The sequence below is a fragment of the Phocoena phocoena genome, chromosome 1 (genome assembly GCF_963924675.1).
Source record: "Phocoena phocoena chromosome 1, mPhoPho1.1, whole genome shotgun sequence".
NCBI classification, from domain to species: domain Eukaryota; kingdom Metazoa; phylum Chordata; class Mammalia; order Artiodactyla; family Phocoenidae; genus Phocoena; species Phocoena phocoena.
Genome location: NC_089219.1, coordinates 18,136,213 through 18,161,616, shown reverse-complemented (window position 1 = coordinate 18,161,616; position 25,404 = coordinate 18,136,213). Strand labels below are relative to the sequence as shown.

Genomic DNA, 25,404 nt, shown 5'->3' with positions numbered 1-25,404 from the left:
CTGTCTGGGATGCAGTGTCTGGACAGATAACTCACTGTGGTCGGTGGCCAGGGGCAACTTCCTGCGGGGTGAGTGGAGAGAGCATTACGGTTAGGAGGGGGTCTGGCTTCCAGCCTTGGCTCTGCTGGGAATGTGCCCTGTGACCTTGAGCAAGGGCCTGCACCCTTTCTAAGCCTCATCTTCTTCATCCATTAATGAGCAAAGTAACTCTGACCAGCAATTCCCAAAGTGGGTTCCACGATAGGTATTCCCAGAGAAAAGGGAGGAGAGGCAGGCAGGTGGGTCTATGCTCTAATATGTTGGCAACACCAGAGTAAACAAAACTCAACATTTCTTTATTGCAATACTGCCTGGAGCCTTAGACACGTGGCCCCTAATCTTATCTTATGTTTTCCTCTGATGGCTGGACTTACAACTTCCAGAGGCCCTTTCAAACTAGAGGCTATCGTCATCACTGTCATCTTAGCCCCTAAATGTTGAGCACTTGACATGCCCCAGACACCACGCTAGTGCCTCACGCAGCTTAGCTCACGGAATCCTCATAACGGCCTTTTATTTATAAATAAGGAAGCCGAGGCCCAAAAGAGGTCATGGGACTCACCTGAGGTCTCACAAGAGGCTTAGACAAACCCAGGCTGCCCATTCCTGGGGTCCCTGACACCACAGCGCTTGAGATGACCTGCTGTCACCTTGGAGGCTATTTCCTTTCCTTGATATGCAGCTGACCCCAAATGCCCAAGTGAGACCCCCTACTTGGGGAGTCAGAGGCCACAAAGGTGCCTGACCACTTGTATAAGTCCAAGGAAGGGAAGAGGTGGCCTTGCAGCTCCTCGGCCTTCAGGGACAGGCTCCCCGTCCTTCTGTGCTCCCCTGCAAGTGGCTGGCCGGCCCTTGACTATGTCACATATCTACCAGGAGCTCAAGAGCACAGATATGAAGTACCGGAACCGCGTGCGCAGCCGCATCAGCAACCTCAAGGACCCCAGGAACCCCGGCCTGAGGCGGAACGTGCTCAGCGGGGCCATCTCCTCTGGGCTCATTGCCAAGATGACGGCAGAGGTGAGAGTCGGGGCCGGGACCTCTGTGTGGTGGGACAAGGGGCCGGGCCCCTCCAGCCTTGCCCAGGTCTGAGAGGCAGTGGCTTGTAACTCAGTGATGAACCAGGGGCTTCCCTAGCCGGACCGTCTAAGACTCCCCATCCCTCAGGGCCCCTGGACCATCAGGACAGTGAACACAGCTACCATGTCTTCAGCGCTGTGCTAATCGCTTCGGTGTGCTGGCCAGTTCTAGCTTCACACCAACCGAGACAGAAATGTTTATCATCTCCATCTTATAGGCGAGGATACTGAGGCTCAGAGGACTTAAGTGACCTGCCCGTGCACACAGCTAGAAAAGGTCGATGCCAGGAGCCAAGCTGTCTGGCCCCGGAGCACCCTCTCCTCCCTGCCTTGTGATCTGCCTCCCTCTTCTGCCTCGTTCAGTCCTATATCCCATTACCCAGCTCTGGGCCAAAGCCAGAATCGGAGTCCCTGACTCCATGGAGCACAGCCCAAGGTGCGGGGACAGACATGTATACAAATACATATGATACAGAGGTGGTGGCTGCCATGACAGAGCCACCACGGGAGCTTACGGGAGGGAAGGATTGACCCAGTTTGAAGGGGTCAGTAAGGGAAGGTAAAGGGAACAAGCCTGTTTGAGGAAGTATGTGCAGTGGTTAGGAGCTCGGGGCCTGGGCCGAACTGCCCGGGTTTGACTTCTGCCTGTGCCACTTAGCTGTGTGATCTTAGACCAGCCACTTAACCCCTTTGTGTCTCAGTTTTCTCGTCCGTAAAGTGGAAGTAATAACAGCTATCCCATGAAGGATTGAATGAGTTAACACATGTGAAGTGTTTAGAAGGTTAAGGCAAGTAAAGCCCTCCCAGGAATTAGTATATGTTAGGCCCATTCACTGGCCATTTCATCACAGTGCTATCAAAGAGGAAATATTATCCCCATTTTGTGGATGAGAAAACTGAGGCCACCCTCAGCTCATAAGTGATGATGAGGATTTGATCCCAGATCTGTTTATTTCAGAGTCTCTGTCTTGGAAAGACCTTTGTACATCCTCAGGTATGAGTGGCTCTTTGCCGCCAGAGCTAACTCAGGGGATTCCCCGCAAGCACGTGGCAATGGCACTGCAAAAGCGCTACTAAATCCAAGCGGCCCCGAGAAGGGGAGGGGAGACGCACTGACGTCCTGGAGTCTGGGTGTGCCTTGGGGTGTCTGGGAACCCTCTGAAACTATTGTCAAGAGTGTGCCTCTGTGTGTTTATGGTGTGCGTGATGTGTATGTATGTGTGGTTTGTGTGATGTAGCGTCTGTGTGTGTGGTGTCTGTGGTTAGTGTGTGGTGTATGCAGGTGCGTGCTGTGTGTGTTATGTAATACGTACGTGTACATTTTTCTGAGAAGAGGGTTTGCTGCTTTCCTCAAATACCCAAAATTTTACAAAGAGCCCTGGCTTTAGGATAAAATGGGGAACTTGGCACCGGCGGACAGGGATATCTTTTGGCTTAATCTAAAATATATGCTCTTTTTAGGCAAATGACAACATATACCCAGAGTTACAAATTGCAACTTGGCTTAACAGAGTATTATCCTTCCCTGTGAGGTGAAGCTGTGACTTTGATGGGAATCCAGCCTGCATTTCCTTCTCTCTGGCCCTCACCCTGTGGCTCTGGGGTCCCTCGGCTTCTCTTTGTGTGTGTGTCATGGGAATGCTACCAAGAGACTGTCTTACAGGCAGTTCCAGAAACATTGGGAAACCAGGCCCCGGAGAACCAAGAGCAAGGTGTAGGCACAGGTGTGAGCCAAACCCAGCAAGTTCCCAGAAGCTGGAGGCCAGAACAGAGCTGGGTGACTGAATTAGGACAAAGACAGGCCCCAGAAGTCTCAGCAAAGGAACCGGCCAAGTCTGGCCCCATCCAAGGACTATTCACTAGAACAGGGCAAGAGAATCGGGTGATCAACACAGGCCCAAGAAGAGGCTGACCAGGCCAAAGGCAGCAAGCCAGGACTGCATCACGCCCTCCACAGGGACTGCCAATGCCAGCCGCTGAGGAGCCCCCTGCCCGCAACCCAGGCAACGGAGGCCCAGGAGCCCTCCTTCCTGGGGTCAACTTTTGCTCTAGGCAGGAGGCTTTTATAAGAAATAGAGGATTGGACTTCCCTGGTGGTCCAGTGGTTAAGACTCTGTGCTCCCAATGCAGGGGGCCCAGGTTCGATCCCTGGTCAGGGAACTAGATCCCGCGTGCTGCAACTAAAAGATCCCACATGCCGCAGCTAAGACTTGGTGCAGCCAAATAAATAAATTTCTTAAAAAAAAAAAAAAGAAAGAAAGAAATATAGGACCATTTTTGCTCCAGGAAGAAAAATAACAGGGACTTCCCTGGTGGTCCAGTGGTAAAGAATCCGCCTTCCAATGCAGGGGGTGCAGGTGCGATCCCTGGTCAGGGAACTAAGATTCCACATGCTGCAGAGCAGCTAAGCCCATGCGCCACAACTAGAGAGAAGCCCGTGCACCACAACGAGTGCATGATCCCACGTGCCGCAATGAAGATCCCGTGTACCGCAACGAAGACCCGACACAGCCAAATAAATAAATATTTTTTAAAAGATGGGGCTTCCCTGGTGGCACAGTGGTTGGGAGTCCGCCTGCCGATGCGGGGGGCACGGGTTCGTGCCCCGGTCTGGGGGGGATCCCACGTGCCGCGGAGCGGCTGGGCCCGTGAGCCGTGGGCCATGGCCGCTGAGCCTGCGTGTCCGGAGCCTGTGCTCCGCAACGGGAGAGGCCACAACAGTGAGAGGCCCGCTTACCGCAAAAAAAAAAAAAAAAAACAAAGAAAAAAGAAAAATAATAGCTTGGGGTTGGGCTGCCTGCTGTGCTGTGGCTCAGAGGCCAGAGGCTCCCGTCAGGCAGCGCCTGGGGCAGCTGATGCCTGTGTGAGTGCGTGGACATCCCTCTCTGCCTCCTGTGTCTCCCTAACTCTCTTTTTATGTCTCTTTCCTGGTCCACCTGATTCCCTCATTCTTCCTCCTCTCTTTTTCTCTCAAACCCAGATGATTCAAAGAATGGGGCAGATTCTGAGATACCCATTAGAGCTGTTGAGTGGACATACTGGCAGCCCACAAGGAGAGGGGTTTTGTTCCCAGCGTCAAAGCCAGTGCCTGGTGTGTCATAAGTACTCAACAAATATTTAACAAATTCACATTGTACATGACGTGAAGATCCAGTGTCATCTCTACACTTATTTTCCTCATTTTCGACCTTATTTTCTATATTACTGTACTGACCCCGTGTGTCTTTGATGCTGCCTCCTAAATGAGGCAGGAAGAGATAGGTAAATGGATTGGTAAGTGGATAGAGTTCTCCTGATTTCTATTTCTTGTCTTGTCTTTTTTTTTTAATTGAAGCATAGTTGATTTCCGGTTTATTTCTCAGCTGGCACAGTCTGACCCACAGCCACATCTCCCACACTCCTCACCTTGACCCACACTGAGTACCCTTCCCCAAACATGTTATTCTTGTCCTCTGATCTCTGGCATCTATCATTCTCTTGTGCCATCCCCCTCAGGAAGTCCTGCTTATCTTTCAAGACTGGTGAAGGTGTCAGCTTCTTTAATGAGCCTACCTGCCCCCATATGGGCTTTCCCTACACTTTGTATACCTTTGCTTTAGTACCTCCTACACTATCTTGCAATCTTGCTTAAATGTTTGGCTGTTCTACTAGATTAGCATTACCTGGGGACAGGAACCAAATCAGGTCTGAATCCTTAGGGCTTAGAGGCAGTGGTAGGCTGGAGCCAGCTCCTACCAGCTCAGGAGAGATGATTTATGTGTAGCTCTTCCCAACTCTGCATTCAGTTATATCACATTAGTAGCTTGAAAATGGCCATGGTGGGAGTGTTTACACCATGGAAATCGGTAAATGCTACAAATTAGCCACCACTGCAGCCAAAGCCAGTTTACCAGCACACCAGTGCAGTGAAAGGCATTCAAGAAATTGACATCCAATACATTTTGAATGAATAAATGTATTATGCTCTGGAAAGTCCCCCAACATTAAAGTCAGCTGGTTTTGCTTATATGGCCTGGGGTTGACTTGTTTTTGTATATACCCCTGCCATTGGTTAGGACCTAGTCCTTGAATTTGACACAGTAGGCCATTCGTGTGTGTACTAGGATAACTTGGGGGCACTAATAAAAATGCATATTCCTGGACCTGCCCTTAGAGTTTTGGATTCATAGGAATCTGCATTTTGTCAAGAAACCCGAGTGGTGATAATGTAGCAGTCAGCACACCAGATGTGTTTGACCTTTGTACCAACTCTGTTCCCCACAGTTTAAGGGGTCATGCTAGATGGCAATAATTAAAATGCTTAGCCAGTGCCAAATCCTCTTTAAAAAATAAAAAAGTTTCGTTGTTTTTTTTTTTTTTTTGGCCGTGCCTCATGGCTTGCGGGATCTTAGTTCCCTGACCGGGGATTGAACCCAGGCCACAGCAGTGAAAGCAGTGAATCCTAACCAGTAGACCACCAGGGAACTCCCCAAATCTTTTAACATTAGCTTCGGGACTTCCCCAGCGGTCCAGTGGCTGGGACTTTGCCTTCCAGTGCAAGGGGTGTGTGTTCCATCCCTGGCTGGGGAGCTGGGATCCCCCATGCCTCTCGGCCGAAAAAAACCAAAGCATAGAAGCGGAGGCAGTGTTGTGACAGATTCATTAAAGACTTTAGAAATGGTCCACATCAAAAAAATCTTAAAAAGGAAAAAAATTAGCTTCAGCCATCTTCCTCCCCCCAAACCAACACTAACTAGAGCTCTCTCCAGTTTGAGTGTCTCCCTCTCTGCTCTCTTCTGGAAGACGTTCAAGGCAAGTCAAATGGCCAGGGGAGGGACAGAAAAGGGGAGGACCTGGATAATGCAGACACTAAGTGCCTACAGTGAGCTGACGAGAGACAGGAGGCTCTGTTCTGTAGGAACTTATAGAAAAAGATATTCCATGATGCAATCACAGGTGAGCAGTTAGTTGTGTGAACCCAGGAGCTTCAGGTCCTGCGTGGGTGGGGTTAACAGCAGTAAGTCATGAATAGTCGAGACCAAGGTTCCCACCAGGCAGAATGGCCTGGCCGGGCAGGGATCCCAGCTCAGACGGGCAGTGGGTCAAGTCCAGACTGGAAGGACAAGGGGAACATCATAGATCAGGTGGTCAGTAATCAAGTCAGATTAAGCAGGAAGGTACACAAGAGTACCTGAGGAGATGTACACAAGAGTGTTGATCCTGGGGGAAGCTGTTTGCCTTGTACCCTCCTATATGTGCCCTACTGTACTTGGCCCAGTTGGAGCACCCGAGTTTGACCTTCCACCCAAAGGCAGAATGGGGACTCTTCTGATAAAGGCTTTTCCCAGCTGGGACAGGGCCAGGGCTCCTGGGGCTCCCTGGCCCTGAAGGGCAGACTCATTTCTCTCCAGGAAATGGCCAGTGATGAGCTGAGGGAGTTGAGGAACGCCATGACCCAAGAGGCCATCCGTGAGCACCAGATGGCCAAGACAGGCGGCACCACCACCGACCTCTTCCAGTGCAGCAAATGCAAGAAGAAAAATTGCACCTATAACCAGGTATGGGGTGGGGGAGGGGCCAGTGGGGGAGGAGGTGACAGGGGCCAGGAGAAGCTTAGGGACAAGCCAGCGGGGAGAAAGGGCTAAAACCCTGGGCTGCAGAGAGAAGGGCAAGTCTTGGTACACCAACATCTGTGGCTTCTAGAAAAGATGCATGCAGAAGCACCCAGATCTGAGTCTGTGAGGCTTGGCCAGCGTGTTCTGGCCTGCCCTGAAGCAAGAATAAGAGGGACCAGACTCACAGGGCACAGAACAACTGTACAGTCACAAATGGTTGGAAGGGAACTTAGCAATAAAAACTCTGTCGCTCACTTTACACACAAGGAAGCCGAGGTCCAGACGGGGACAAGTTTTGCGGCTTTGTCTAAGGCGGCAAAGACCGTGGCAGAGATGTTAATAAACCCAGATCCAGACCTTTCTGCCTGCAATACAGCCAACTTGGTAGTAAAGCCTAAGGGATTTAGCCCCGAGTCGTAAGGTAAGGGTGAAGACCACTGCCCTGGCATGGGGAGCCGTGGGAGGCTGTGGAGGCCTCTTCTCTGAGACTTAAAAGCTGTCTCTGGGTTGTATGTGTTATGCCCTTGGGGCACCGATATTCTTGGATTCTAACTGGTGCTTTGTCACTCTAGAACTCTGTTCATTCCCCCATCTGCTCTCAAGCAAGATGTATCAGAGCACCTTGCCCTTGGGGATCTGTGGCTACAGCAGAAATAGTGAGCCTTGCCCTTCAGGAGTCTCTTGGAGAATTCTAGTTCAGGAATCTGGAGATGTGTGTGCAAGTTCCTGCTCCCTTCCAAGCACGTTTCCCTGTGGAGTGACGTGCCTCCTGTGCATTGCCTCCCACCAGAAGCCAAATGCCCATTCGCAAAGTTCTCTCTCCACAGAGAGACCCCAGTGGTATCCTTCCTCAGGTGTCATTGCTCTGCAGTGACAAGGCTGTGCTAGGCTGTGTCCTCCTGGCCCACTGCTGGACTCACCCATTAGAAGGGGGACTTCCCCCCACTCCACAGACTCCAGCTGACATGTTCATAGCTGAGTGTCCACAAAGCAACAACTTGCTACATGTCATGGCCATCCAGGGTTGGCTGCAGAAAATCAGAACAGCAATTGTCAAATCTGGAAATACCAGGGATTTGCTGTGGGAAACCTGGTTTCTGCGCCTGAATGGTCTGGTTAAGGGGATGAGAAACTAGAAAACAATATTAAATATCCCCAATGATCTTCAAATCCCTTTTCCTCTCTGGGTCTCAGTTCTTCCACCTGTAAAATAAACAACAAACTGGATGATCCCTAAGGTTGCTTCCAGCTCACTCAGTTCTGATCAGAGAGGTACATCCAATAGGATGTGTTCATTTTTCCAGTAGGAGATGAGTCTTGAAGCAAGAGAAGACAGATCAGTTCGGAAGAATCAACAACAAAGAGTGAGAGTGCAAAGGTCAGGTTGAGCCAGGGAGATACTGGAAGTGAGCTGATGGAAAACATATGAATACACAATGGAATTCTTAGTGATAAGGGAATTGCCAAAGTGGAGTGGGAGTAATGGTGCCAGCCTCTGGGATTTGGACCTACTTCTACAGACAGTGGGAGCCATAGCAGGTCCTAGAGCAGGAAAGTGACTTCATGAGTGGTCCCTGCTCTCTTTTTCTCTCAGGTGCAGACACGCAGTGCTGATGAGCCCATGACTACCTTTGTCTTATGCAATGAATGTGGCAATCGCTGGAAGGTCTGTATTATCTGTATCTGTATCTTTCTTCCTTCCCTGTCATCCACAGATGCTGCCCACATAAGGAGTAGGATGCCCACAGCCCAAAAGGGACCTCATACATGGGGGGCTTGCCAGCCTCCACAGAGCAGGCCTGCAGAGCTGGAGATAGTGGTGGGTTGTTTTGGGGAGGTGGGGACACTGTACATGTGTATGTGCATGTTTTTTTTTGGAAAGCACCCAGCTGGGGTGGGGACAGCAGCCCGCATTTTATCACAGGAAGGGCAAGTCTGTCATTCGAACACAGATGGAATCAGCCTCCTGGGATCCACAGAGGGGAGGGAAAACAATAGCACTCTGCATTTGGACCACGCCTCTCTGCAAAGTGGTTCCACAGATGGTCTTTCCTTTGAACCTGGTCACAGCCAGGGATGAGGAGACAGCGTTGCCCCCAGACGCTCCCAGGTCATCCTCCCCTCCTAGAGCAGCTCTGGAAAAGCCTTACATTACCCAAGGCTGTAACCCAGGTGGGCCCCAGCCCCTGCAGAGGCAGCGGTTTTGTTTTCAGGCATGAGAGCCAAGCAAAGACTCCCTTCACAGTGCTCCTTCCTGCCTCGTCTTCTGAAACAACTGAGTGTGGTCACATGGTTAATGTACGGTTACAGTACCATCTGACTTGCATGTGTGCTGTGTAATGTCTGGGCCACCGGGCATGCTGCAGGTGCTCCTAAAATTGTAAGGTACTTAGCAAGGACTGAGCGTGGGACTGGGAGTCAGGAGCCCTGGTTTCAGGTCTCCGCTCTGCCCTACTCGCTGGGTGACCCTGAGCGTGTCACTCTCCTCCCATGGGTGATGTGACGATTATTACATATGCACACACACTTTGCAACAACTAAGAGAAATGTTCCTTTATAATATTACTCTCATTTTCAGATGAGGAAATTGAGCTACTGAAATGGTTAACAAGCATAAAGTCACAGAGTTTCGAGCACCGAAAGACAGTACTCCACATTCCTGATCGATTGAGTTTTCTACAACTTTATGTAGGGCCTCAACAGCCATGGGGCCTCATAAGAACTGCCATGTATTTTAGGGTAAAAGTCAGACAATTATGTATTTTTCTTTTATTCACTTAGGGATGGGGCCAGTATAATGGCCTACTGGTTTAGAGCATGGGCTTTGGTATCAGGCTCAAATCCTAGCTTTATGACTTACAAGGTGACTTTGCTAAATGACCTGAACTCTCTAGGTCTGGATTTCCTCATCTATAAAATAAGGGTAGGAATACTTAGCCCACAGAGCTGTTTTGAGGATTGAGAAGGTAATACACATAAAGAATTAACAGGGCCTCTGATAGCTCATGTGGTATCTTTGTCAAATTAGAAAGAAGTGTCATTGCCTCCACGTAGACACAGCCTTGCACCAGGGTACAGAGCTTGGCAATGAGCAGGGGCTGAGTTTCAGCCCCAACCTGCCCCTTTGGCCAAGCTCTCTTGTGCAGTGAACAAGCTGTACAGCCATACAAAAAAGCCCTGAGCACATACGTGCCTGGTACATAGAAACCACCATTCTCATTATTGTGAGTTTGTTACCTATTAGTATTATGGGAGCTTCGGCAAGTCATTTAACCTGTCTGAATTGCTTCTTTACCTGTGAAAATGGAAGAGAGATGACAGTGCCTATCTCACAGGGTGGCTGTGAGGATGAAATGAGTTAATATACGTTAATGCCGCCTAGCCCAGAGTAAGTGCTCAATCAATTGTAGCTATTGTGTTACTATTGGGCAAAAGCTCCAAACCCAGCTCCTCCTCCCTGATTCCTGGAGAGAAACTGGAATTCGGAAGTTGGAGAGGCAGGTCCCACTAGAGGTGGCAGCTACATGGTTTCTGACAAAATTTTCAGGTAGTGTCCATTGCCATGTGGGAGACCTAAAGTCTAACCAAGCTATTAGTAATAATCACGGTGTTATTTCTGACCATAAATTGAGAGCCTACTGCATGTCCGCCATCGCATCTCCATTCATTACTTGATATACTTTTCTGCGTTGATCGGCATTATGATCCCGTTATGGAGATGAGTGATTTGTTCGGGGTCACACTGCTAATAATGGCAGAGCTGGGATCTGGACTCTGGTCTGTGTGGCTCCAGACCCCACCTTCCTTTTCATGTCCCTCCACCTGCCTCTAGCCTCCCTGAGTCACGGCAAAGAAAGTTCTAAAACACTGTTGCCTTTTTGGTTTTGTAGTTCTGCTGATAGAACCACCAGCCAGGATTTCAGTGAACAAGGTGAGGAAGAACAAAGAGAAAGCACTAAGCCATCGTAACTGGAGAAAAATAAAAATTAAAATGAAGAAAAGTACTTAACTCTGAATGGGGCATTAGGGATCAGAGGGAGAATTCTTTTACAAATTAATAATCAGTTATTAATAGTGATTGACTAATAGGGGGAGGCTAATTGGGGTACAATGCTTAGTCCGTGTTGACAGACCTCTTGTAGAAACTCAGAGCCTCAGAGCTGAGGTGCCGTATCTTTGACAGTGACTGGTAGACCTTTGCTTTGAGTCCCTTCCTTCACATCTGAACCTCTTGGCCTTTTCTGAGTTGGAAACTACCAGATCGACTCAAATCTTACCCACCCCACCGTGAATCACACGTGCAGAACAGTTGGCACATGGTTTGGCTTAGGCAGATATGACTTCCACATCGTGTAGAAAGATTTCTTCCCCACTCCTCATCTCTTCCCAGACTCTCTGCTATTCCCTGTTCCTAGCTTGTTTGGGGGCCTTTGAGGACTCCAGACCTGGTCCCTCTAGGCAGGGGACACATCATCTTGAGCTGAGGGTTTCTGAGTGAAGTGTACAGTGGTAGCCGAGTTTGGTGGCCCCTGGGAGGTCCTGAGCCTTGGAACCCATCCAGGCCCAGGCAATGCATTCCTCACAGCTCTATTGTGGCCTGAGCTACAGAGGAAGTCTGCAGTGCACAAGGGCCCTTGTTGTGCTTCTCCCGTGATGAAATTGGCTTGCTTTTTAAGCTGATAGGAATTTTAGGCAAATCTGGAACCTTCTGGAAAAGCCTTGGGGGCAGGTCTGGTGGGTCTGTCCTGGGTCTCAGTCGCTGACTGTCCCTGGCCTTCCAGCAGCCCCAGGCTGAGGCTCCTGGACTGTGTTTTCTAAAATAACTAATGCGTAAGAGCCTGTGAACTCCTGGGAGCTTGGGCAAGTCACTTAACCTCTCTGAGCCATTTCCTTTACCCATCAAAAATGGGAGTGGTACTAGTGCCTGCTTCATAGAGTTTCCATCTGCCTTGGTTCACACTTAGGGTAGCTGTTGGGGTAACTTCAGCCCAAGTTTCTTACGTGCCCTGGCGGAATTGGTTATCACCTTCTTCCTTCTACCCAAGTGCCTCCTCCTGTAGATGAAGCCTGTAAATAAACTGTGTACAGAAACCTGCCACCATCTCCAGGTTTTCAGCGGTCAGATTTGGGGTGGGTCCTTTGGAAGGACTGAAAATCCTCTCACAGAAGATACAATACACACAGCTCATAAATGGCAGATCCAGGATGGAAACCCAGGTCTCTTGCCACCTGTCATTGTGCTTTATGCTATGAGAAATCCAGGGCCATACACAGTGCTCGGCCTCTACCTTCCAGGAGCTCCCAGCCTGGCAGGGGAAGAAGCCACAGGTAGAGACTTCCATACCAGATGGGGTGTGATAAAGCCTGAGGTATGAATATTACCCACAGAAGTATAGAAGGATGTTGCTTAGATACCCAGGTGCTTTTTAAACTGTAATATAGGTGGGAATCCCCTGGGGATCATCTTAAAACGCAGATTCTGATTCAGTGGGTCTGGGGTGGGGCCTGAGATTTTCTTCTTTTCTAACGAGCTCCCAGGTGATGCCAATGCGGCTGGTCCACAGACCACACTTGAGGAGTACTGGCTGAGACATCCAGATTTTTCTCTGCATTATCTAATCCTCCATCCAAACGTCTAGAAATCAAAAGCAGAACAAAATAGCAACCACTATTAATATAATAATATCAATAAATGTTACTTTTGGGCTTTTTAAATATGCCACCCTGGGGCGATCTTCAATAGTCACAGTCTAAATGTCCATTGTGCTCCCGGTGTCACAAGGATTTACAGCATAGGAAAAAATACAAAACTCAATAACCTTACTGTTTACAAAGGACATGAGTCAGATTAAACAGCAGAAGAACAAGTCGGCTCCAGTTCGCACATCTATACAGTACACATCTACATTCGCAAAAGGACACAGAAAAGCATGAATAGGCCTCAGACTGTGTTCACATCAGCAGGCGTCAATACCCTCCCCACTGGTCTTCCTGTGTCCGCCCAGGACCCCCTCCAGTTCATGCTCTCCACTGCGCTGACCAGAATAGGCTTTTCAAAATGGCAAGTCTGATCATGTTACAGCCCCTGCCCCACCACTCCACCACCCCCATTTGCAACCTTCCATTTTTTCCCGCTACTCTTGGCAGGGCCTATAAGGCCCTGCAGGGCTGGCCTCTGCCTCTCCCCGACACTTTATGCTCCAGCCACACTGGCCGTGCTGTGTTCCTCCTCGTCACACAGGCTTTGCACATGCTGTTGGCCAGAATACATGGTTTAACCCCATCGCCTCCCTAATATCAAAGATGAAGAGGAAAAAAAAAAAAAAAAAGATGAAGAGGGTGCGAGCTTCAAGGGAGTTAGTGTTAACTCTACCTCCCTGAAAGGCTTCCTAGGGGGAGGGAGATAGCTGCTACCTTACAGGAGGAAAAAGACGACATTAGGTGAAACAGAGAAGCAACATGGTTGGGATGGAGGAAAGAAGGTCTCACCAGGAATGTTAGGGCCAAATGACCTTGAAAACCAGAGTCAAGATCCTATGACCATGTATATGTATAACTGATTCACTTTGTTATAAAGCAGAAACTAACACACCATTGTAAAGCAATTATACTCCAATAAAGAAAAAAAAAGATCCTATGACCAGTTTAAAAGAGGATTTCAAATGTTACAGAAACCTGAAATACTACAGAGAAGTCTTTCTTAGTAGTCTCATCCAGACTACCAAATTTCTGTCTTTAGCTCTGAGGTTTTTTATGTTTTTGAGCTTGAGACTTCAGTCACCAAGTGCCTATCTGGATATCTACTCCAAGTACCCCACTGGCCCTCTCAATACAATTAATCACAAACTGAATTCACATCTTCTCTTTCTTAAATCCCCTCTTCTGTCTTTTCTATTTGTCAACTAGTTCATTACTTAGAACCATCTTTGAGCCTTTTCCCTTGCCCTCTTCATTTTATCATTTTATAGTCTCTCCCTTACCCAATCCTTCCCTCCATTGCCATCACCATTAACATTTTCTCTCAGGTCTTCTTTTTTCTCCAACTGATGCCAAGGCCTTCTACTGGTCTCCCAACTCAAAACACTCCCTACCGGGACTTCCCTGGCAGTCCAGTGGTTAAGACTCCACGCTTCCAATGCAGGGGGCGCAGGTTCCGTCCCTGGTCTCGGAACTAAGAAACCACATGGTGCAGCCAAAAGAACAAAAACAAATAAACAAGCAAACAAAAAACAGTCCCTACCTTACCTGCATGAGCCATGCATGGCTCTGAGCATCATTCCCCCAATCATTTTCAGTGGATTTTCACCAGCTATACCTGGTCTGACTTTCAAAGTTCCCTTCCATCTGCCTGTCTTTAGTGATTTATCTTCCACCCCTGCTGCCCCTCATGCTCCAGCCTAAGGGAGGTATTTGTCCTGTTCTTGAAAACCTGATGGACCTTCCCAACTGTGACTGCCTATTCCGATTCCCCCTCCTCCACCCCAGTCCACATCTTACCCATTCTTCAAGGCTCACCTCAGATACACGTCTCCTACGAAGTCTTCTCTGATAACCCTGGCCACAAGAGGTGGTTCCTCAGAACTCCCACAGCACTGTGAAACGCCAGTAGTTACAGCGCGTTCTACCATGATAATGATAATAATTCCTTTCTATGACAGTGTCAATAATATCTATTAAGGGGACTTCCCTGGTGGTCCAGTGGGTAAGACTCCACACTCCCAATGCAGGGGGCCTGGGTTCGATCCCTGGTCGGGGAGCTAGATCCCACATGGATGTTGCAACTAAGAGTCCGCATGCCGCAAGTAAAGATCCCACATTCTGCAGTGAAGATCCCACGTGCTGCAACGAAGACCTGGCGCAGTGCAGCCAGAATAAATATTAATTAAAAAAATAACATCTATTAATTTTTGAGCATTTACTAGCTGGGTATCTTGGGCACATTATGTAAATCCATGCCTTCGTCTTTCATCTGTAAAATGATGGTAGTAATAGCACATAGCTCATAGGGCTGTTGTGAGGATTCATTAGAATCATACCTGACACAAAGTACCTGACTAGTGAACATTAGCTATTGTTATGAGTATAGGGGTACTTTATATTGTCTCAACTAATCCTCAGACCCCCTGAACTAGGTTCTTTTTAAAAAAATTTGTGGGTTGAGAACTGGTGAGTTTTAGATTAAATGAACTTGTGTGCAAAAAAAAATTGTGGGAGGGCTTCCCTGGTGGTGCAGTGGTTAAGAATCCGCCTGCCAATGCAGGGGACACGGGTTCAAGCCCTGGTCCGGGAAGATCCCACACGCCACGGAGCAACTAAGCCCGTGCGCCACAACTACTGATCCCACGTGATGCAACTACTGAAGCCCATGCGCCTAGAGCCCGTGCTCCACAACAAGAAAAGCCACCGCAATGAGAAGCCCACGCACCGCAACGAAGAATAGCCCCCGCTCACCGCAGCTAGAGAAAGTCTGTGTGCAGCAACGAAGACCCAATACAGCCAAAAATAAATTTATTTAAAAAAAAAAATAAAAAATTTTAATTGTGAGAAAATATACATAACAAAAACTTTACCATCTTAACCATTTTTAAGTGTACATAAAGTCCAGTAGTGTTAAGTACACCCACATTGTTGTGCAGCCAATCTCCAGGAACTCTTTTCATTTCGCAAAACTGAACTTCTGGGGCTTCCCTGGTGGAGCAATCGTTAACACTCCACGTTCCCAATGCAGGGGGCCCAGGTTCGATCCCTGGTCAGGGAACTAGGTCCCACGTGCATGCCGCAACTAACAGTCCCCATGCCACAACTAAGGAGCTGGCGAGCCAGAACTAAGGAGCCCACCTGCTGCAACTAAGACCCAGCGCAACCAAATAAATAAATAAAATGTAACCAAATAAATAAGTAAATAAAATAAATATTTTTTTAAAAACCCTTAACTTCTATTCCTATTAAACAATTCCCCATTTCCCCCTTCCCCCGCCCCTGGCAAGCACTATTTTACTTTCTGTCTCTATGAACTGTATTATTATATTCTTTTTACAAACCAAAAGAACCGAGGCTCAGAGAGTAATTTGCTTCTATGAGACAGAATCTGGACTTGAACCTGGGCCTCCGTTCATGCACTTTGAAACATGATTTCACCTCGAAACATGATTTCACCTCACAGATGGGAGGTGAAAAATCATCTGTAACGCATTTTACCTCTCCTACAATCATGATGGCCACTGTGTGACAAGGCCCTCCTCTGTGCCCGTGCATTTTACATTTTGCGGCCATTCTCACATTTAATCCTCACAGCAGCCCTGTAGTCACTGTGAGGGGGCAGTATCCTAACTCCCAGCACAGTGCCGGTACAGGACAGAGACAGTAAATATGTTCAGTGAATATAGGCCTATTTGATGCCTTTAAATAGGTTAAACAATACTAAATAAGTTTGTTTTGCATTTTTAATGCAATTGTTTACATTATTTGAAAATGTTGACTCTCTAAGGAGAAAACCAGCTGAAATGCATGAGGTCATAAAGAGCTTCCCAATCCTGGCCACTCCCCTCTCCTCCTGCAGAGTAAATCTGCTCTTCTCACCCCAGGCCACCCCCCCCCCCCCCAATCTGTACTTCATCACCAGCATTGCTGATCCACAGCCAAAGCCAGAGACAAACAGGCAGGCAGGCAAAGGGACATAAGAGACTGTCCCTGCTCTGCTTCCTCCCCCTGCCTCTCCACCCCCATACTCTTCCCTCTAACCATACCCAATCCCGACCATTCTGGAACACGCTCTGTCCTTTCACGCCTCCGTGACTTTGCACATGCTGTTCTCGAAGCCTGGAATGCTTTCCCTCGCCTCGTTCTCCACCTCTGAGACTCCTACAGTCTTTGCAAGCGAGCTCCGAAGTTACCTCCTCTGTGAAGACTCCTCCCCTACCCGCCCCCGCAGCTGTGAGCCTGCCCCTCCTCGAAGCCCACTAGCTAGCTCCTCCAAATGCTCTAGCAGTTGGACTGCAATAACAGTTTTTAAGTCAGGGTGTCCCCCATGTCCCCAGCTCCTTGTGCTGAGATGAGGCTCTGAGCAGGGGTAAAGAGAAGCCCTGATTTTTTTTTTTCAGTGTTCCTGGTATATTTGAAAATGAAGAGATAACAAAACAAGATCTCAAATACTGAGGCATATTTTTCAATGTCTAGCAAATGAATGCTTCCAATACAAAAAATTATAACTGTGCTGCTCACAAGATAATTATAGGATTTATTAAAATATAATAATTTATAGCGCTCCCCAGGCACAGTGGTCTGTTAATAAGAAAAAAGCTTCAGGATATACAAGGAGGCTCTTTGATCAAATTGGTCAGTGGATCTGACATAATGTAAAACCCCATTTGGAGATAATGTCAAAAGCCTAAACTGGAGACCCTGATGAAATGGTACTCCTGCCCCCTTTCCCCAGTGGTAGGCTGTGCTGCTGCCTCTACACACAGTAGGTGCGCATTGTTTGCTGAATAATGGTAACAAACACAGCTTTCCAAGTTGGTTATTGAAAACCCACACACAATAAGTATTCCTGGGAAACAATGAAGTCCTGAACAATGGGGCAGGAAGCCACCTCCTCCTCCAGTGACCCCCAACTCTCAGAGTCCAGCTGAAGGCTGCAACAGGAAACCCCTCACCCACTGTCTTTCCTCCCTCTCTTCCCCACTCAGGGGCCACCCCCACCCAGGGGCACCAAATGCACTCATGCTTTCCATCCGCTCTCTGCCCCTCTTCTCCTCTAGCCTCTGGAGGGTCCCAGGTGAAGAAAGAGAAAAGCACTTACTCACAGAAGGAGGCAAGCAGCCAAGCTGGGCTTGGAGAGTCGTCCTGCCCCCAGGCAGGCCTGAGGAATAAAAGGAATGGCGAGGGACAAAGAAGGACTTAAAGCTCTGGAACAAGGGGAAAGAAAAGGCCTAAGAAAGTTTACAAAGCAATCTGTCAGAGAAGGGATGAAAAGGGAGCCCCACTGAGCTGAGGGGCTCAGGCACTCACCTCACCTTCGGCCCAGTTAGAAACCTGCAATTACTTGGCCAAAGTCTGAACGGATCTCCCTCTTTCTTGTCCCAGAGGTCTCCCTGGGAGTGCAAGGCCTCACCTTGCTGGGTTTTTGGCAGCCCCAAGTACCTCTGCTCTACTCGGCTCAGTACGCCAGTTTTCTTGAACCCAACTAACTGGCCCAACTTCCAGTTCCCTCTGGATTTTCAGCAGAAACACTATGGATAATACGGTCATCAGCAGATCCTCAAAGCTATCCAGCTACTCTGACTGCCCAGATGTTCTGAACCAGTGAAAATATCCACAGGCCTTTCTGAAAGTCTCTCCTGCCACCAAAGGCAGGATTAATAATAATACCAACTACCATGCGAGTGCTCACTCTGTGTCGAATGCTTTAAGTCATCTCACTTACTGCTCACCACCACCTTAGGTATGATTACCCAATTTCACAGAAAGGGAAATAGGCCTGGAGAGATTAAATGTCTTTCCAAGGGATACACAGCCTGGATTCCAACCCAGGTCTCTCTGACCTTGGTGCCCACACACTTCCCACTCAGGACACTGCCTCTTGGGGACCCTCTGCGATTCTACTTTTTGTGGTTCCCATATTAATTTTAGATGGGGTAGGATGGTACAATTCTGTGGTATCTAAAAAAAATCCCTTGCCTCACAGTTGGGAGTGAGAAGAGGAGCGGGCGTGGGAGAGTCTGCCTCATGGCTGGGTAGGGTCTTAGTTCTTTTTAGACACTTGAGTAATTTAACCATAAATAACTGGGCACTGGGAACAGGACACTCACTAATAAAAGCATAGCCTAGAGTCACGTTTGAAGAAAAAAATTCAAGTCACTTAGTGGGTGGACATATCTGCAAAACAAAAGAAAAGCCCCTTTCCCAGCCCAGGCAGAGAAGTCTCCTGTACAGTTAGAGACAACAGGCTTCTGGGCACGTAGCCAAGGTTCTGGGGATATTTATAACTTGAAGAGGGTGGGAGTCCCTAATAAGCTGCTATATTCTTTTTCCATCACTTCCCTCTCCAAGGCTACAGCGAGCTCAGAGCTCTTCCCCACGCAGAATGCCTGCTTTCCCTAGTGCTCGGCTTCCATTGTCTAATTTTCTCATCCTGGCTGGGGAAAGGGAAGGCTGCAAGTCCTTCCGTTCGGAAGAACTCCAGTTGAATGTAGCTTAGCTGCTGGTGGTGTTTCTTGGCTAGCTGCTGTGGTCTCAGGAATCTGCCTATGAGCCTGTGGTTTCTCTGAGCTGTCTGAGAGTCTGAGGTCTCGGGAATCTGTGAGTCTTTGGGATCCGCCTACGATCTCTGGGCTTTGCCTGCACGTCTACGGATTCGAGATCTACCTGCAGATCTAAAGATAGACAGGATCTGCCAGTGACCCCCAGAATCTTTCCGAACGTCTGTAGTCTCAGAGAACTCTGCCTGCGGATTTGAAATCTGTTTGAGGCCTCTTGGATCTTGGAGCCGGCGACCTAGCGGATCTTTTGCGGGCCAGGAGGTAGGTCTGTTCGTTCCCAGTTCGGGTTTTCGGCTTCCCACCTTCAGTTGGTCAGGGACTGCTAACAACCTAAGGGTCCGCCGGGCGTGGGCCATTAGAGGCCCACGATCCCATCGATGCGGGAGGCCGCGAGGAACCCTTTTGGCAGGCAAGCCCTCAGGGATGATAAGGACGGTCCTTCCCAACCCTGGGGTCTGGCTCGCTCCACCTTACGCGCCCCTATACCCCACCCTCGCTTCTGATTTCCCACCGGCTTTTGCGTCCCCTCCGCTAGGCGCAACTCAGCCTGCCCCTCAAGGAGCGCCCTCTTTAGAAGGACGCCCCTACAGGGTTAACAGCGATGGAGCCGGGACACAAGCCTGGCTCAGCCGCGGACCACACTTGCTGGCAGACGGGCGGCGCGTTGCCCCCTAGGAGTTGTAGTCTGCGTAGCAGTGTGAGAATGCCGCAGTCGCTGCTGGGTGATGTAGTGCGTGGGTGGAGCTCAAAGTTCCAGCGCGGCCGCTGAGTCTCCCCTGGGGAGTGGGCGGCTGCTGCTTTCCTCTCAGGCCTAGGATGTCAAGTGAGAGCTAATCCCAGCTGAACTCAACACAGGCCAGCGCCTAAATTAGGCTCGACGTCGCACTTAAGATCCGACTCAAGATAAGCTTGTAGGGACGTGAAGAGAAGCAAGGCAACCTCCCTGGCTTAAGCCGGCTGTGGTCTCCAAGAGAGGAGAGCGGAAGATACTCCGCCCTGGCTAGGAGGATGCGCTTTTTTCTTCACCCTTTTGTTCTTTTCCCTCCGTGGCTTTTGGCCTCTTACTGGCCTTTGTACGCCCGAATGGAACTCCAACTCCCGACAGGCCACGGGGGCGGGCTCAGGCGTGATAAAGGTGCTCGGCCTTGCTACAAGAGGCGGGCCTTGTATTCACTTCGCTCGCTGATTGGCTGAGGCAGCTGCCGGAAAGGGCCCAGCCTCGACATGGAAGAGCAGAGGCGTTCTGTGGGCTGGGCTGAGAGTCTCCTCCCTGAGACAGCCTCGGCTTGACCCCCGTCCCGGGAGGGACCGAGCCAGGGGGCTGTCTTAGTAATTCCTGGAGCCTCTACCCTTTGGTGGCGGAGACACGGAGGGCGGGTCGCGCTCGAGGGTCAGGGAGGAGAGTGACCCGGCCCGGATTCAGGGCCCTCCCCAGTCGCCTGGTGGCCAGAACTCCAGACCCGGGGAGTGGGCAGGGCCTGTTTCTGTGCCTCACGCCCTGCTTTTCGCCTCCTTTAGCGCTGTCTGCTAGCTGCTTTTCCTGCTTTCTCTCTCCTGGGAGGCGAATCCTTGAGCCCGAGATGGCAGCCACCCTGCTCATGGCTGGGTCCCAGGTAAGCCGGGGGTGGCTTCTCGGACCCTGCCTGTGCTTACCCACCTCGTTCCTGCGTTTCTTTGCTCCGCGAATCTCTGTGGGAAATTCCCTGAGATTAGTAATTCGCTTGCTTCGGTATTCTGCCTCCAGAGACCCAGTATCAGAACAGTATAGCCACAAACAAGCATTTACTGAACACCTGCTGTTTGCCTTTAAATACTGGGGAGACAAAAGATGCATGAGGCATGCCCTCCCTGCCTGCTCACAATCAGTAGGAAGACAGATGCATCCGGTTAACCATGAAACTACATGATAAGAGCACTATTTTCTGTAGGAGCAACATGCTGTGGGGACCAAGAAGTGGGAGTATTAATTCTATCTGAGGTGTGGGAGGGAGGTAAGGGTGGAGCAGAGCAGCGAGATGGGGTGCATTGAAGAACAGTCGGTGCTGGAACAGGGCCTTAAGGAACAGTAGGATTTCACTACCCTGAGAAAGATATTCCAAGAAAATAGGAACATTGTGGGTAAAGGTATGGAATGATGTAGGTGCTAGTTGTATTGAGAAAAGTACTGCTAGAGGGTAAGGTTCGGAGTGGGGCAGGGTTATCTGGCCATGGGACCAAAGCAATCAGCTCATAAATTGCTCTCTCCTTTACCACATCTCTTTGTTGCTTGTTTATTTCTCCTTTGGACTCTACATATCAGACCTAATACCTTTTGCCTCCTCAACAATTCTAGCCATGTCTCTAATTTCGAGAAGAAAAACTGGTACTAACCTCCTAGATACCAAGTATTGAGGAAGCGATATGTGATTTCAGGCACCTGTGACATTTGAAGATATGGCCATGTATCTCACCCGGGAAGAATGGAGACCTCTGGACCCTACACAAAGGGACCTTTACAGGGATGTTATGCAGGAGAATTATGGAAATGTTGTCTCATTAGGTAAGTATTCTCTATCTTTCTCCACCCCACGTTTTTGAGACTGTCAAAAATGCCTTAGCTCTGTCAACACAACCTAGTTAGTTGATTCTTAAAGCTCTTAATTGGATTTTGGCTTGAGTTGAGTCCTCAGGCAGATCTTTGAATGCGGGAATATCAAGGTCATATGGTCTAAAATGAAAGATCGTTCCTGCACATTTTAGAAACACTCAGATTTCTTGCGCCCTGAGTCATTTGCCATTCTCCAGCCTGTCTGTACAGATCACTGACCAAACAGGTCTGACATAATGGTGCTTGCCAGGATATAAATGCCCCTGTAAATGGTGCTTTTACTAGAAGATAAAGGGGTTCTGACCCAGGTTCATGGGAAGGCAAAAGCCACCTTTTTGTGTTTGCTTTGGCTTCAGAGCTGTAGCTTTGACTCAGGTCCTTTATTTATCCAGAGCAGGTACTTGTCTAGAGACGTTTCAGAGTTGATCATAGATTTTGAGTGTGTCAGATGATGCTGTTCAGAAGAATCCTGAACTAAATGAGATCACAAATTCTATTAGAGAGGGAAGCTAATTTTCTTGATGGTCTGCAAACCTGTCTTTTCTCTTAGATATCCTTTGGTCTGGGTGTAACTAGAATAAACAGTGTATTCTTGAGCTGAAAGTCTTTTGACTCACTTTGTCTCCTGTTAGGACTTGACAGAAGTTAGCAATCATGTATGGTTGACTAGGACATCTGCCATTCATTAGGATTATTCCTTTTTATGAAATCTTTATTCCTATAGCTTTTAACAAACAAAAGGCAAACTGTGAAGGGTTTCCTTTTTAAATTGGGCTCTCTCTGATGTCCCAACTTCCTTGGATCCTTCCTTTCAAAATGCAGCCAGAAGTGAAGTTATCTACCCAGATCTATTCTAGTCAGTAACCCAAATATTCCACTTAATCCAACAAAAGCAAGAAATGAGAATCTAAAAGAAATGTGAATTTATATGTCAGTGGTCCAGCCCAAGGAGCACATTTTGGAAGGATGGAAGCACCAAAAAAATATATATATATATTTTTTTCTTGCCCATATAAGTTTGGGAGTGGGTTAGATAATGTTTACAAGGCTTCTTTACCTCAAGACTCTTCAGAACCTTTAATGTGATATCAGGCATTTTTAATTTCTAAGAAGATGATGTTGTATGCACCATTTACCAAACTAATTTATCCCTGGACCCTTTTCTCCCAGCATACCTAGTAATCTCTTTCTGAAGAGTGTACCAAGAAACACAACTTGGAAAAAGCAGTGTCTGGTAGAAATTTTGTTGTAGACAGTGACTTTGTATATTTTGATTTTCATTTAAAGTCTTTACCTACTCAATGCCAAGAATATTCTGAGCCAGGCATCTCTTTTGCCTTCTCCAACCTTCCCACCTCTATTTTCATTAAAAGCCCACTGAGGGAATTCCCTGGCGGTCCCGTGGTTAGGACTCTGCACTTTCACTGTGCTGGGCCTGGGTTTGATCCCTGGTGGAGTTACCCGCAAGTCACGTAGCGCAGCCAAAAAAAAAAAAAAGCCACTGAAAAGTAGCAGGTAACATTTGGCAGTCATTTTTCTTGTCAACCGAGACTTGATATAGATTGATAAAAATTTGTTTTTCTCCATGCTAACCCAGTAGGTTCTTAGTAAATATTATATAATGGTAATGAAGAAGGCTTGACAAGAGCATACACATACACACACATTCATTCACATATAAAATATCTAGGCTTTTGGCTTTTAGAAATTCTAATTTAGAGTCTTTTATATTTTCTGTTTATGGTTTTCTTCTTTTGAAACACCAGGAACATATACAACATTCATAAGGAACTATTAACTGTAGTGATACAGAGCATGAACTTTTATCAGACAGAACTGGATTTGAATCTTAGCTTCACCATTTACTACTGTATGACCTTTGCCAGTCACTTCTGTGGGCCTTGAATCTCTCATTCATAAAGTAGAAATCATCATAATGCCTGGCTCTCAGGGTGGCTGAGGTAATTCACATAAAGAACTTAAAACATGGGGCTTCCCTGGTGGCGCAGTGGTTGAGAATCTGCCTGCTAATGCAGGGGACACGGGTTCGCGCCCTGGTCTGGGAAGATCCCACATGCTGCGGAGCAACTAGGCCCATGAGCCACAACTACTGAGCCTGCGCGTCTGGAGCCTGTGCTCTGCAACAAGAGAGGCTGCGATAGTGAGGCCCGCGCATCACGATGAAGAGTGGCCCCCGCTTGCCACAACTAGAGAAAGCCCTCGCACAGAAACGAAGACCCAACACAGCCCAAAATAAATAAATTAATTAATAAAAAAGAAAAAACAAAGAACTTAGCACAGTGCCCAGCACACAGTAGATAATTTTTGTGTGTGTTTACCAGTATTATTCTTCACCTTTTATTACAGATTTTGAAATCAGGAGTGAAAACGAGGTGAATCCAAAGCAAGAGATTAGTGAAGATGTGGAATTTGGGACTGCATCTGAAAGACCTGTTGGTAATACTGAGGACAGTCCTGAAAGTGAAGAGGCCTTTGAAAACAGGGATAGATCAGAAAGACAATGGGGAGATCTAACAGCAGAAGAGTGGGTAAGCTATCCTCTCCAACAAGTCACCGATCTGCTTGTCCACAAAGAAGTCCATACAAGCATCCGATATCATATATGTTCTCATTGTGGAAAGGCCTTTAGTCAGATCTCAGACCTTAATCGACATCAGAAAACCCACACCGGTGACAGACCCTATAAGTGTTATGAATGTGGAAAGGGCTTCAGTCGGAGTTCCCACCTTATTCAGCATCAAAGAACACACACTGGAGAGCGGCCCTATGACTGTAATGAGTGTGGGAAAAGTTTTGGAAGAAGCTCTCACCTCATTCAGCATCAGACAATCCACACTGGAGAAAAGCCCCACAAATGTAACGAGTGTGGAAAAAGTTTCTGCCGGCTCTCTCACCTAATCCAGCACCAAAGGACCCACAGTGGGGAAAAACCCTATGAGTGTGAGGAGTGTGGGAAAAGCTTCAGCCGGAGCTCTCACCTAGCTCAGCACCAGAGGACCCACACAGGTGAGAAGCCTTACGAATGTAACGAATGTGGGAGAGGCTTCAGTGAGAGATCTGATCTGATCAAACACTATCGTGTCCACACGGGGGAAAGGCCCTACAAGTGTGATGAGTGTGGGAAGAATTTCAGTCAGAACTCCGACCTTGTGCGCCATCGCAGAGCCCACACAGGGGAAAAGCCGTACCACTGTAATGAATGTGGGGAGAATTTCAGCCGCATCTCACACTTGGTTCAGCACCAGAGAACCCATACTGGGGAAAAGCCATATGAATGTAACGCCTGTGGGAAAAGCTTCAGCCGGAGCTCTCATCTTATCACACACCAGAAAATTCACACTGGAGAGAAGCCCTATGAGTGCAACGAGTGTTGGAGAAGCTTTGGTGAAAGGTCAGACCTAATTAAACACCAGAGAACCCACACAGGAGAGAAACCCTATGAGTGTGTGCAGTGTGGAAAAGGTTTCACCCAGAGCTCCAACCTCATCACACATCAAAGAGTTCATACGGGAGAGAAGCCTTATGAATGTACCGAATGTGAGAAGAGTTTCAGCCGGAGCTCAGCTCTCATTAAACATAAGAGAGTTCACACTGACTAAGTCCTGTAATTACGACTGAGAAATGATTCATTTGAAGGTACAATTTTATTTGATATCAAAGAGCTCTCTCAAGACTGAGCTGCTTTTACTGTACTGAATTTCCTTGTTGTGGGCCACAGTTTAGAACATCAAAGAAGACAAGCCACTTGAAATTCTGATCCATGGCTTTGGGAATGGTATTCCTTCCTCCAAAATAGTGATTTTTATTCACCCAATATTCATGAA

At 48.1% G+C, this 25,404-nt stretch overlaps 2 protein-coding genes and 1 non-coding gene across 3 annotated transcripts in view; all 3 read left to right on the top strand.

Annotated features, from left to right (window-relative positions):
- The window catches only part of TCEA3 (transcription elongation factor A3), a 42,089-nt gene extending 24,596 nt beyond the window's left edge, over window positions 1-17,493 (top strand). Inside the window, exons 8-11 of the mRNA XM_065875290.1 lie at window positions 905-1,059; window positions 6,509-6,655; window positions 8,307-8,378; window positions 17,473-17,493. Coding sequence (XP_065731362.1) covers window positions 905-1,059; window positions 6,509-6,655; window positions 8,307-8,378; window positions 17,473-17,493 — 395 coding nt within the window. The remainder of the gene's footprint in view (window positions 1-904; window positions 1,060-6,508; window positions 6,656-8,306; window positions 8,379-17,472) is intronic.
- TRNAG-CCC (transfer RNA glycine (anticodon CCC)) lies at window positions 3,206-3,278 on the top strand. The gene has a single exon. It is a non-coding gene; the product is annotated as a tRNA-Gly (tRNA).
- Window positions 17,494-20,552: 3,059 nt separating the features above from the next.
- ZNF436 (zinc finger protein 436) lies at window positions 20,553-25,179 on the top strand. Its single transcript, XM_065892562.1, has 3 exons — window positions 20,553-20,585; window positions 21,385-21,511; window positions 23,927-25,179. Exons 1-3 carry the CDS (start codon window positions 20,553-20,555, stop codon window positions 25,177-25,179), a joined length of 1,413 nt encoding a protein of 470 aa, XP_065748634.1.
- The last annotated feature ends 225 nt before the right edge of the window (window positions 25,180-25,404 follow it).